This window comes from Bufo gargarizans, chromosome 10 (assembly GCF_014858855.1).
Source record: "Bufo gargarizans isolate SCDJY-AF-19 chromosome 10, ASM1485885v1, whole genome shotgun sequence".
NCBI classification, from domain to species: domain Eukaryota; kingdom Metazoa; phylum Chordata; class Amphibia; order Anura; family Bufonidae; genus Bufo; species Bufo gargarizans.
The window spans coordinates 115,723,527-115,736,933 of NC_058089.1; the positions used below are offsets into that span (position 1 = coordinate 115,723,527).

A 13,407-nucleotide genomic window follows, 5' to 3' on the forward strand; every position below is an offset into this window, starting at 1 on the left:
GTTAATGAGCTGATCGGCTGAGGCTTTCCACATCCGTAATTGTTGTGAAATTTGTTTCATTTATGCACATGGCAACCATTTTTAAAACCTAAAAATTTTATGGCACTGTTACGCAAGGCTGAAATGAATGATTTAAGTCGTGCTCTGCAGTAAATCATGGATATAATTAGCAAATGGCATACTGCACGAGTAATTTATCATTATTTAGAGGGCAGCATTCCAGAAGAATTCTGAGATCTGCAGCCCCTCTGCATTGTTACTAAATACGGATCTATAAATACAGATTCTCTGCAATATTAAAGCTATTGCCATCGCTGCGCAGAAGTGCATATAGGTGAGATTACACGTAGCCAATAAAAGCATATATAAATATAAAAACCTCGCTAATGAAGGAATGCAAAATATATCAAGATCCTCGCTGTTATATTGTAATTATCTGCAGAGCCTTTGCAGTCATTTCCATATGTGCTGATAGTTTTTCTGGCCCACAAATATAATCTGTAATGTGCCTGCAGTATATGTATAATTACTGGGGGGGAGGCAAGCTTAGATTCTGATTCAGGAGTAAGATATGAGCATCGAGCGCAGTTATAATTTTATTTTTAATGATTTAAAGAATCCTTGCATTCTTCTATTTGTATGAATCGGAATGCAGAATTCAGCAGCCTATTTATTTTTTGATATTTTTCATGTAATTTTCTTTTCTTTTTCATTTAATTTTCTTCATTTTTTTATTTTTTTTTATTTGGAGCCATTCCGGAAATTCTTATAGTTAAGCATATGTTTCTGCAAGAAAATCTAAAATGTCATGGTTTAGATTGTCCGATAGTCCAGAATGTTTGGTGGTATGTATGCGTAGAGATGTGTACTGTATATGCATATAAAATGACATATACAGATTCAAAGAAACTACTACTAATACGTTAATTTAAAAGACGGCACTCCCAGAAATTGAGCTTTACCAACTTTGAAGTCAGATGATAGTTAATGTACTGTAGCTCAATGGTTGCAGTATACAGGAGTTCAGCAGACTTACAAGTACATGATAATCATAGGACAAATAAAAGATAACTGAGACGTGGGTTGATAGAAAAGTTGATTGCAGGTAGTAGGGAAGTTTGAACAAGTTGAAATTGAATCTGTCACGCTCCAAAAGGTGTGTAACTCTCCAAATATTTTCTCAAGTACATTCGTCATCACATACATTGTATTGATTGCAATGGGTTCCATATCACGCTTAGTTTTCCCTGCTTTTTCTATTGTTAAAAATGAATGCTAAAGTTAAAAGATGGCGCTCAGAGAAATTGTGCATAACTCATCTAGATGATAGCTGCGCTCCAAGGCTACCACATTTGGAATTTAGAAGCATAATTCATCCGCACTATGGGGGTCATTTACGAGCAAATTGCGGATCTGCAAAACACGGATGTTTCTTGCTGACTTTACATGATTTACTAAAGGTCTGTATTTGCAGTGCATAGGCGCCTTGCATGTACATGAGATTTTTATGTGACAGTAAGGGTGCGTCTACACGGCGATTTGGGCTGCTCTATTCATTTCTAGGGCAGCCCTGCTACACTGCGATATTCAGGAGCGACATGAGTTGAGCCCAAAACTGCTTTGTAGAAGTACCCTAACATGACAAATATAAGCGTAAACGAGACATAGGGTGGAACAATGTTGTATGCAGGTTGCATGACGTTTATGGAAGGAAGTCAAAATTGAAACTGTGGTACTGAAAAGTTAATACTTGAAATATTCACCCGGACATACCTCCATTTTCACCCAGGCACCCCCCCTGACATGAGCATCGGAGAAGTTCATGCTCCGATGCTCTCCTTTGACCTGCGCTAAATCGCACAGGGCAAAGGCATTTTCAGGAGTTTCGGTGACGTACCGGGGCTCTCCATGGGGCTGCCAGACGTCACCGGCACTGATGGGCGGGATTTAGCGCTGCCCTAGCCAGTAAAATTGCTAGGGCAGCGCTAAAGCCCGCCCATCAAAGTCGGTGACTTTACTGAACACACTGCCGGGAGGAAGTTTCCGCCCGGTAGTGTGTTATAATAAACAAAAGAGCCCGTGCCCTGCGCGATTTAGAGCAAGGCAAGGGAGCGCATCGGAGCATGAGATGCTCCGAAGCTAGCCTCAGGGGGGCTGGCTGGGTGAAAATAAGGGTATGTCCGGGTTCAGCTCTAAACCCGGACAACCCCTTTATGTACATTGTTCATTACCCATAGTCCACTGTTTGCAATGGTAAAGTAATAGTAAATAACGCTTCATTTTCCCTGGGGAGGCGCTCTAGGGAAATTCAAAACTTGCTTATGGAGTCCTCTTCAGATTTAAAGCTGATTGGTTGTTCCCAAAAGAGGGGCTGACTCTGATCAGTTTATTGTCGTTTAAAACGTAAAAAGCAGAAAACCTCTTAAGAGTGCATTCACACGACCGTATAAATGGATCCGCATCCGTTCTGCAATTTAGCGGAACGAGTGCAGACCCATTAATTTCATTAGGGCTGCAAAAGATGCGGACAGCACACCGTGTACTGTTCGTTCCGTGGCACTGCAAAAATAATAGAGCATGTCCTATTCTTGTCAACGGAAAAGAATAGACATTCTCTATATATAGAGCCAGCCATGTGTGGTCCGCAAATTTTAGAATGCACACAGCCGGTATCTGTGTTTTGCGAATCCGCAAAACACTTCTGGTCGTGTGAATGCACCATAAAAGAGAATTTGTTACCTACTGGGGACAAGACAGTGACAGCTATTCTGGGCAGCACTGGAAGCTACAGTCATTCCTATCGTCCACTGCAACGGAAAGTAACTGTGATCTTGTAGCCCACATGGAAGACCCATCCAGGCCCCTGACTAGAGAGAGCTTCAGTGTCACATTTAGGACACTGTTCTTGTCACTGAGGGTATGTGTAAATTGACAGTGCACCCATAAATGATAATTGAGCTCCTCAGATACCTTCTGTCCACTGTGTGGGTAATTATATCACTTCACATGAAAACCATATATTTTTCAGGGACTATATTTAGGCAGATGCCAAGCAGTTTCAAACTGATCAGTTCAAGTGGTTTGAGAATTTAGCCTAAATGTATATTTTTAGAATCTGCTAATCTCTTCATAATTAACTGCGCATAAATACCGTCGCCGTGTGATTTTATGATTTATTCGTATTGTAGAGAACCCTTGTCAACCGACTGGATATAATTCTACTCTTCAAAGAGTTGAATTCTGCCCAGAATGTTACATACACAGCAAAAACAAAACGTGTCCTCCTTCACCCAGGCCTCCAAAGCTCATTGCCATCTGTGGCAAGGGAAGTTTCACCCCTAGATGTTTGAGCACTTGCTCCCCCTGCCCTTCTCCCATATGATGTTCCGTCCAGTAAATCTCATAGGGTACACTGGTGTGGTCAAAACTATATTCACCTAGCCTTTGTTTTGTTGCCACTCTCCGTCTGTCCGCTGCTTCAGAATGGAGTGGATGTGCAGATGCTGGTCAGTGATGTCATCAGCTGTACTCCTAGACTGAGCTAGAAAGTGTTACCCCATGAGGGAGCCTTCTCCGCTATGTTCTTCACTGTTTGCTACTTTTTAAGCTCATCCCCATAGGACATAGCTTTGATAGGTGACTCCTGCTTCGCTGCATTGTCTATTGGCATCTGTGGTAGTCTGCAATCCACCTCATCCTGTCTTATCAAGAGGCTCAGGCTTCTGCTTTGTCCTTCACCATGTATTACACTGCTGTACTACGTATCCTGAGGATGGGCCATCAATGTAACAATCCTGGAATAGCCCTTTAAGGAACTGTAGAAGACCAGATTCAAAATGGCTCTTTAGAAAAACATAAATAAATCCCAAACTTGCTTTCCTTTACCAAAATTTTCTATACAGTCACAGATTTCCATCCATCCCTTACTATTTATTACAATATCTATTCTTATTTGTATTATATTTATTTCATACTGTACTTAGAGGGCAAAAAAAAAAAAGAATTCTTCTACTATTAAATGATATCACTCCCCAACTGCTCCACATTCAATGTGTCTCAACTTTTTGGGGTTTTACATTTTCGGCACTTGTTTTACTTATGTAGATTTTTCAAACGTCTTTACTTAAGGGTGGCCAGATGAGAGATGGACGGCGGCGTTATACTGAAGTTTCGGGACATTAATATAAATTGCACTCTAATTTCCCCCTAAAGCATATATACATATATACATTGTAAACCTGCAGATCTTTAACGCAGCTGCTTACTGCTAAACAGTGCCTTGTCCAGAAGGGGACAATCTGTGCCTCTAATTGCTGTCACTGAAGCCGAGATTCATTATGTGACTTTCCCATTAAAATGTGAGCATTAATTTGTATAATGAAATATCACCCGCTGCAGTGTTCATTAGCCATGCCCTACTGTATACTGAACATTGTTAGCTACCTAGAAACTGTAGTTAATTTTGCTAATGGATATTTCTCTACTTAGTGTTTGCTATGAAATTTATACTGTAACATTACCTCTTAAACTTTTAAAGAAATTTAAATTCAATCAATTATTCCCAACAAAAGTTTGGGATGTCATTAAGCCAGAAATCGCTAGCACTGCAGTGTTACAAAAAGAGAAATTAACAAAAAAAAATAAATGAAAAAGGACAAAAAAAACTATTTTGAAGCCAAAGCAGAAAGTAAAGGAAGAAAGATTGAGTTTGATGATTTTATTCTAGCCAAGGATGAAGGGGATTTAACTCCAAATAATAAAGCTAAGTCAAGAGCAATACTCATTACTTAGGGCTCATGCACACAACCTTATGTATTTTGCAGTCCGGAGAAAAATGGATCCGCAAAAACACACAGGATGACGTCCGTGTCCACACAGAAGTACAGAAATGGAATGCATATGGAGTAACTTCTGTTTTTTTGTTTTTGCAGACCCATTGATATGAATGCAAAAAAAACGGAACGGACACAGAAAGAAAATACTTTCGTGTGCATGAGCCCTTACAGTGGTTCCAGTTGTTTTTTACAAATCCAAAAATCTAGATATAGTATTCTAAATTGAAATATACAATAGGAGATAAAAAAGACAACCAATGAAATAGTGGTCCCAATTGGCCAACCCCTTCATAAAATGATGATCGGCTGATCATTGTGGGTCCCGCTTCTTTTAATCTCAGCCATCAGCTGTTCTCAGCAGGGAAAGGTTGAAGGAATAGGTGACCATGCACAATATGATTGCTCTAAGCCCACCAGAGTGGGAGTCTTTTTTTAAGGTCATGAATGACCTAATAAAAATGTATGGATCATGGTTGTCTAAATGGGACTTACCCTTTACACAACACAATAACAACCATAGAAACGTAGAACGTGTCGGCAGATAAGAACCATTTGGCCCATCTAGTCTGCCCAATATACTAAATACTATGTATAGCCCCTGGCCCTATCTTATATGAAGGATGGCCTTATGCCTATCCCATGCATGCTTAAACTCCTCCACTGTATTTGCAGCTACCACTTCTGCAAGATCTGACATCCTGAAGTAGTGTTGTTAAGGAACCTATGACTTCATACATGAAATTTCCTTAATCGTGTTGTATTTGTAAAAAAAAAAAAAAAAAGCGCTTTGATTTTGAAGCACAGTGAATCCCTTGAGATGACCACCCTAAATTGCATTCAAAAGTGGTTGGCTTCTCAAAGAAGATGGAAAGTATGTATATGGTGGAAATGAAAATCGGTCACAGTTAACCTGGTCTGGATAAGGTGGTGTTTTTAAAGTGCCCACTCTTTTGGATAGATTTCATTGTACATGTATTGACAAACAATAGAGGTGATCCCAACTGGCCAACCGCTTCTTAGGAGAAAATCACTTTGACAATTTGTTGATAATCATGGGCAGGGTCGGACTGACACGCCTAGTCTGGTGTGCCAGTCTGACCATGCAGAGGATGCTCCGGTGGGCCCTGGCTCTGATACAATAATGGGTCCCAAAAAAACAGGAGAACAAATACCCATTTGACTGCCTTTAGAGCCAATTACTTGGAGCCTATGAATTCATACATGAGCCTTCTTTGATTATTTTGTACTTGTGAAAAAGCACCTTTCTTTGAAGCAGAGTGAAACCTCTTTGGGATGACTACCCAAAACTGCACTCAAAAGTGGTCTTTTGGTGTGCTGGGAATTTTAAAGAAGATGGCAAGTATGTATAATATGTGGTGGAACTGTAAATTAGGAACAGAAAATCTGGTCTTGATAAGAGGTGGTCCATATGGTCTGTAGGTGAACACTATCGCCATGCAATCCATACATGATCTTGACTTTACAATCTCAATGAATGGGCAAAATCACATTGGTTACAGGAGAGAAAATGGTTGGTTACAATGACCAAATCTGGTCAATGAAGCACAAGGAAAGGCTCCTTGCTATGTGCACAATTCTTCTGGATGGTGTTTGGGGTCAAAAGTATATGCAAATGTCTCTCCAAATCCTTAATGTTGATAAGACATCTACGTAACCAATGTCATCTGTTCCCACATCCTTAGATTTTGTTGGTAAGACCACCTCTTGAGTAGCCTCCTAAAAACAAAATGGACATGGACGTGTTCTACACATAGACCTCAAGTAAGTGGACTGATGGTTCCTGGTCTGATGGTAACTTTCCATGACAGTGACTGCTAGACCCCCTACTTCTAGTGTGGACAACAGATCTCACGTAAAAACCAGATTAAAAGTAATGCTACGTTCTCGTCCTGGGTTTAGGTCTTACCTGTGTGTATCCTCAAATGCACCTTAAGGTGATGTGAAGTCCTAAAGGTTTTCCCACAGTAAGGACAGTCCTTCATAGCTGAGCCAAGGTTTCTGTCCCTCATCATAGCTTGTTGTTGTGCTCCTGTACATCTTCCAGTGTCGTCCCCCATATCTGTAACACAGAGACGATCACTTCTAACATCACTTCAGCCAGACGCTGTGTAATTATAGCAGGGACAGTATCAGTACTCTGCCTGTCTGTTTCATTTGTTCTGTCAATTCTTGTGATTGTGATTCTTGGGGATAATTTCATCTTTTTAATCATTATTTTAAGCAGCATATGGTATCTTAATAGTGAACGGAGTTATAGAAGAAAAGAACCAGCTGTGGAGGCAGATGCCTGGAATTATTTTTTTTTAGGCACCAAAAAATCCAAAAGTTGGAAATTAGAAGAACTCCAGCATAATCACGTAACATTATTTTTAGTATTTACCTTACATGATTTTGATCAATTACTCCCTTGGATCTAATCAACGTTAGGGGGTGGGGAGTGTTAAATGGCAAAATCTAAATATGTACATCTAGAGCAAAACTAGATCACCCCCTAATGCTACTGTGATTTTTGACCAATTTTGGCAAATCCCAAAACAAAATATTGAAAATAGAACTCGCACCATGAACACTCAGTTCTCCTTCATGGGTGAAGAAAGTATCTAGTCCCACAATTATAATTTAGCATTTCCTTTTTATGTAACTTTTTTGTTTGATTTTTTTTAGGTCTTTTTTCATCAGATGAGATTCTCCTGATCCCTGAGGCCAAATGATAAGACTATAAGAACCTGTCGCTATGACAGAATAACAAATAGACATAAATGAGTATATTACATGAGTACTATGTAACTATGAGTCACATGATCCCTTCCAGCCAGTCAGCAGCTCTGATAACAATCATGTTATCAGTTTATGACTTTTGCTTTCTAAGGCAATTACATCCCTTACATTATTGTACTATGTGATATCTGACTCTTCCCTGTGATATCTGACTCTTCCCCCACCAATGTCTTGTGACATTGGTGGATTGGAGCTTTTATGAAACTGTAGCCATGTTTGTAGTGTGAATAGCTATTCACTGGTTTCTAGTCAACTGTGAGGAAGAAGGGGAGAAAAAATTCCAAAATAGAGTGTTAATCGAAGAACTTTTTGGATAGGAATCCAAAAAATCTTGGAATAACCGCAGGGTGTCAAAGGGAGGAGGAACTATCACCAAGTAATGAGAAGTGGGAGGCTGCCAGTAGTGACTGTAAGCGTAGAGCAAACTATGTATATGAATACAGAAAGGAAAGAAAAAGAGAATCACAGCTACAAAGACGGCGCCAAACCCCTAGTAACTATTATGATAGGTGATCAGAATAGGGATTAAACATAGGAATGAAGAATATTCATGAATTAATAAATAAATAGGTATTCCAACCAATTAGGTTATGACCTGGAGTATGAAGAAATAATCAAATAAAAACTCTTAAAAACTTTTTCTAAAAACAAACTGTAAACAATTGACTCTTTACTGGGGAGGTAGTCTGTGGGATAACCTCAAGACACCCACAGACTCAATCTCCCTGGATCGCTTGTAGTATGCCCCTTTTCTGATAGGGTTGACCTTCAAGAGAAAGGTTATCCCAAAAAACTCATAAGGGAATCTACTAAGAGAATCCTTAAAGGAAATCAAGAGGAAGCCTTAAAATCAAAACACACGGGGCCCGAAAAAGCACAACATAGTACCTCTAAGGATTTCCAACTGAACCTTATAACCAGATATAATTCGAAGCATATGGCGATTAGACAGACATTAACCAAACATTGGGGAATGCTTCAAAAAGACCCTATCCTAAAAAAATATTTACCCTGTTTTCCCATTATTACTTACCGAAGAGCACAAACCCTGAAGAACATTATTGCACCATCTTGCCCCAAGATCCGGAAGAAAGAAAAGGAGATTTTACATCCATCTATAGTGAAGGAAATCCCCACCAGAAAGGGGGCATATAGATGTATTTATTTGATTATTTCTTCAAACTCCAGGTCATAACCTAATTGATTGGAATACCTATTTATTTATTCCAGTTTTGAACAGTTTTGAAGTTTATACTGTTTTGAATAGGAACCCTCAGTCTGCCCCCCTTTATCAGAGGGCAGAGACCTCGCACCCTAAGGGTCTGTTCACACCTCTAGCATCTTCCACTGATTCAGGGCATTTTCCGCTGCTAAATCCACATTCAAAACTAAACCAACAGCTTCGCCTTTGACTTTAATGTCAAAAATTCTACCCTGTACAAACCTTTCAGTTCTTTTGAGTAGCTGATTTGAAAAATGTTTCAGAAGTGACACTTTACTTCTTTGAAGCAGATTTGATTATGGATTCCATAAACGTCAATGGGGAAGCATGAAAGCATCAACCAAAGTCTCTGCTAAAAATCCTGTAAAACCACCACCAAATCACGTCTGCCACCAAAAAATCCAGTTTTCAGCTACTGATTTTTCTGCCATGGATTTTAGCTGTGTGAATGTGACCTATATCATTTTATTGTATATTACTTTTCTTCTGGGGTTATGAATCAAGCAAGTAATTCTAGAGGTAAACATCTCTGAAGGCAAGCTACACGTTAGATGTACAGTACATACCCAAAGTTTGGACACACCTTCTCATTCAAAGAGTTTTCTTTATTTTCATGACTATGAAGGCATCAAAACTATGAATTAACACATGTGGAATTATATACAAAACAAACAAGTGTGAAACAACTGAAAATATGTCATATTCTAGGTTCTTCAAAGTAGCCACCTTTTGCTGCGATTACTGCTTTGCACACTCTTGGCATTCTCTTGATGAGCTTCAAGAGGTAGTCACCTGAAATGGTCTTCCAACAGTCTTGAAGGAGTTCCCAGAGATGCTTAGCACTTGTTGGCCCTTTTGCCTTCACTCTGCGGTCCAGCTTACCCCAAACCATCTCGATTGGGTTCAGGTCCGGTGACTGTGGAGGCCAGGTCATCTGGCGCAGCACCCCATCACTCTCCTTCATGGTCAAATAGCCCTTACTTTCAAAGTTTTCCCAATTTTCCGGACTGACTGACCTTCATTTCTTAAAGTAATGATGGCCACTCGTTTTTCTTTACTTAGCTGCTTTTTTCTTGCCATAATATGAATTCTAACAGTCTATTCAGTAGGACTATCAGCTGTGTATCCACCTGACTTCTCCTCAAGGCAACTGATGGTCCCAACCCCATTTATAAGGAAAGAAATCCCACTTATTAAACCTGACAGGGCACACCTGTGAAGTGAAAACCATTTCAGGTGACTACCTCTTGAAGCTCATCAAGAGAATGCCAAGAGTGTGCAAAGCAGTAATCAAAGCAAAAGGTGGCTACTTTGAAGAACCTAGAATATGACTATTTTCAGTTGTTTCACACTTTCTTGTTATGTATATAATTACACATGTGTTAATTCATAGTTTTGATGCCTTCAGTGTGAATCTACAATTTTCATAGTCATGAAAATGAAGAAAACTTTTTGAATGAGAAGGTGTGTCCAATCTTTTGGTCTGTACTGTATGTCGGCCAAACCCGCTGATTTCAGCAGAACATCTAATGTGTATGGGGTCCCCTTCGACCACCGAAGAAATCCAGTATGCCTATTGCTCTCCGGAAACAAGCAGTGAAGGGTCTGGCAGTAGCCCTCTACCATGTGTCTATCGAGATCGGGATCCAAATCTCCGGTATAGCTTGACATGTCCAAGTCCACCTTGATAGAGCACATCAGCTGGGCCAGCAGAGTTCTTCAGGAAGCCTTGCTTGTCATGCTGGTAGCTTACATGTCACATTTAACAAAGCGGAGTTGGGAATTTTGAGTCATTTGCAAACATAGTGCAAAGTTTCCAAGGGAGGGAGAATTAAAAAAAAGGTGAAACGTCTTGATTTTCGGCCTAGTACATGTCCACGTGAACCTCAAAGGGCCAATTGCAACAGATTCATATAACCAAGCTTGCCAAACAGCAAGCTTGGACTGCTGCAAGACCCCTATGCGGTTCTGCCATGTTTTCGAGGAGGACTTTTTAAAGAAAATATTCTAGGAAATGCTGCTCAATGTCTGCGTGAAATTTCAAAGAATAAATGGTTAAAAATAGGAAGTGAAAAACCAACAAACCAAAAAATGGCTAAATTATCCAATAAAAAAAATGCCTTTTTATATTTATATTGAAAGTGATTCCATCTTCATTCCACGTCGCCTATTGAAAATGGGATTCGCCATTATTCTCATTTCCTTTTTTGCGTACATTTTTTAAATAGACCAGCTGCCGTCACTGTGCCGCTCGCCGGCGATTCCTCTATGTAAACAGCATTTGGCACTAAATGCATATAAATGCACACCGGTATACGTCCGCTCTATAGCCGGTATTGATCATTAATGGCTTTCGAATGCTAGCAGTTTAATTAATGCCAGCCCGGGAACATTACTTCATTGAATTGTCTCAGGCATATGTGTCGGGAACAAATTCTATTGTTATCTTATCAATATTTACACAGCTGGAAAATTAACTAGGACCCGTTCAAGATAAAAAAAAATCTTTAGCGCAAAATATTCCCTTCTCAAGAATCGTTCATAAGCGACAATGTAACTGTATAGACTGAACAAAATAATGGATGATGATTCGGGCCACGGAGTTTAGGGCGGGATTTTCCAAGTTGGAAATTTAAAGAGCTTTTGAAAAAAAAAAAGTTTATTTAAAAAATTCCTTAAAAGTAGCGAAGGATAGAAATGTTGTGATCCGTAGAATATTTGTTAAAAAAAAAAGTAATAAATGAAATTCTAGCACTTGGGCTGATTTCAAAATACCTTGAGATTAGTGAAAAAAATCAAATTTAATCTTCTGTGAAACACTTCTTTTACCTTTTTCATCTAAAAATGCCGGGGTGATCCCAGAAGTTCATTTTTTACGCTACGTTAAAGAGTTGTGGTATCAGGGAAGGATAGTGAATTGGTACTCTATGGAGTTCTAACTTAAAGGGTATGTATAGGACTAGAAAAACATGGCTGCTTTTGTCCAAAACAGCGCCCCACCAGTCCACGGGCTGTTTGTGGTATTACAACTCAGACTCATTCTCCTTGGTGGAGCTTAACTGTAATACTCATTGACAGGTGAGGTGCTGTTCCCGAAAGAAAGCGGTCCTGTACTTTTTTAAATCAGTACTGTGTGCATTAGGAAACAATATGAAAATTTAAAGACCATCAGTCTCTATAGATGAAATACTGGCCACCATAAACCGCGGCTGTACACCTCTGACAGACTTGCAGGGCAATGATGAATTTGACATTTATAAAAGGAAGTTACTTACCGTACATTGAACAGGGGCGGACTGGCCATAAACCCAAAAATTACCGATGGGCTGTTGCCATGGGGGGCCGCCCAAACCCTCCTCACGTCTACCAGCCAGGTACATAACAACCTGATGCCCCAAGTGTTAATTAATGTTGGGAACGTCAGGTACTTATGTACCCAGCCAGTGGCTGTAGGTGTTCTCACAGGGCTTCTTCCCCCACTACAAATGGGCTTCTTCTATTAAGTATTTTGTGCTGCGCTGTGGTATGTGGTTCTGCTGAGGTGGTATGATGCACTATGTCAGTGTTTCCCAACCAGTGTGCCTCCAGCTTTTGCAAAACTACAACTCCCAGCATGCCCGGACAGCCTTTGGTTGTGCGAGCATGCTGGGAGTTGTAGTTTTGCAACAGCTGGAGGCACACTGGTTGGGAAACACTGCACTATGTTATTGTTGGCCCCACCTACAACATGGAGTCACTTTTATTTTTTTATTTTTTTCCAGGGCCACTTTAAGTTCTCAGTCCACCCCTGACATTGAAGGATAACTCCAGCCAAAAACATTTTTATGCCGTGTGCAGATTCTGATGGGTGGGGCATGACAAAGGGATACTCTCTTTTCAAGGGTCCTGCACTAGACATGACACAATGTATCGGTTCTGCCTGCAGTGTTCCTTATAAAAAAAAAAACAAAAAAAAAACCCACTACAGTAAAGTTCCTTCAAACCTAAATCTTATCGTTCTAAATTCCTCACCAAAAGTGCAAGAAAAAGCTGGTGCATCCAAGATTTATACACTTTTTTTTCCAACATGCTTGACAAAGGTGTGGAGCTTCATTTGATAGGAGCATTGCCTAAAATGGGCCATTTTGCGCCAAAACTGCACCACAATTCTGGCATGAAATTCTGTCTCAAGCCGTTAGTTGGTATAGAGTCAGAGAAAAGTGTCCGGCACCAGATTTATCCTCCAGCCTGAACCCCGGTGGATAAATCTGGTGCAGGTCTGGCTGAGGTTATGCCATCTACAGGCTTAGTACATCTGCGCCATTATATAGAACATTGTATCAGGTAATGTTATTTATATTGTATATTCTCTGTCCTGAGGGGCGAGCATCTAGGGTCAGGGGCCGCGAGTAGGATAATGAGGGTTGTGTGCCTGAGAAAACCACCAAACCTCATAGAGATCCCCTTCTCTGTAAGGAGAGATGTTTAGATAGATTCAATTTGCAGTAATAAAATTACATAAATACGCCATAAACACTTTAAATCTGCCTTTGACATGGTTTACAAATAGAT

The 13,407-nt window shown here is 40.0% G+C and overlaps 1 protein-coding gene across 1 annotated transcript in view; it reads right to left on the reverse strand.

Moving 5' to 3' along the window:
• The window catches only part of ZNF536 (zinc finger protein 536), a 338,062-nt gene that overhangs the window by 11,965 nt on the left and 312,690 nt on the right, over positions 1-13,407 (reverse strand). The window contains exon 6 of the mRNA XM_044269573.1: positions 6,763-6,915. Within this exon, the coding sequence (XP_044125508.1) occupies positions 6,763-6,915 (153 nt within the window). The remainder of the gene's footprint in view (positions 1-6,762; positions 6,916-13,407) is intronic.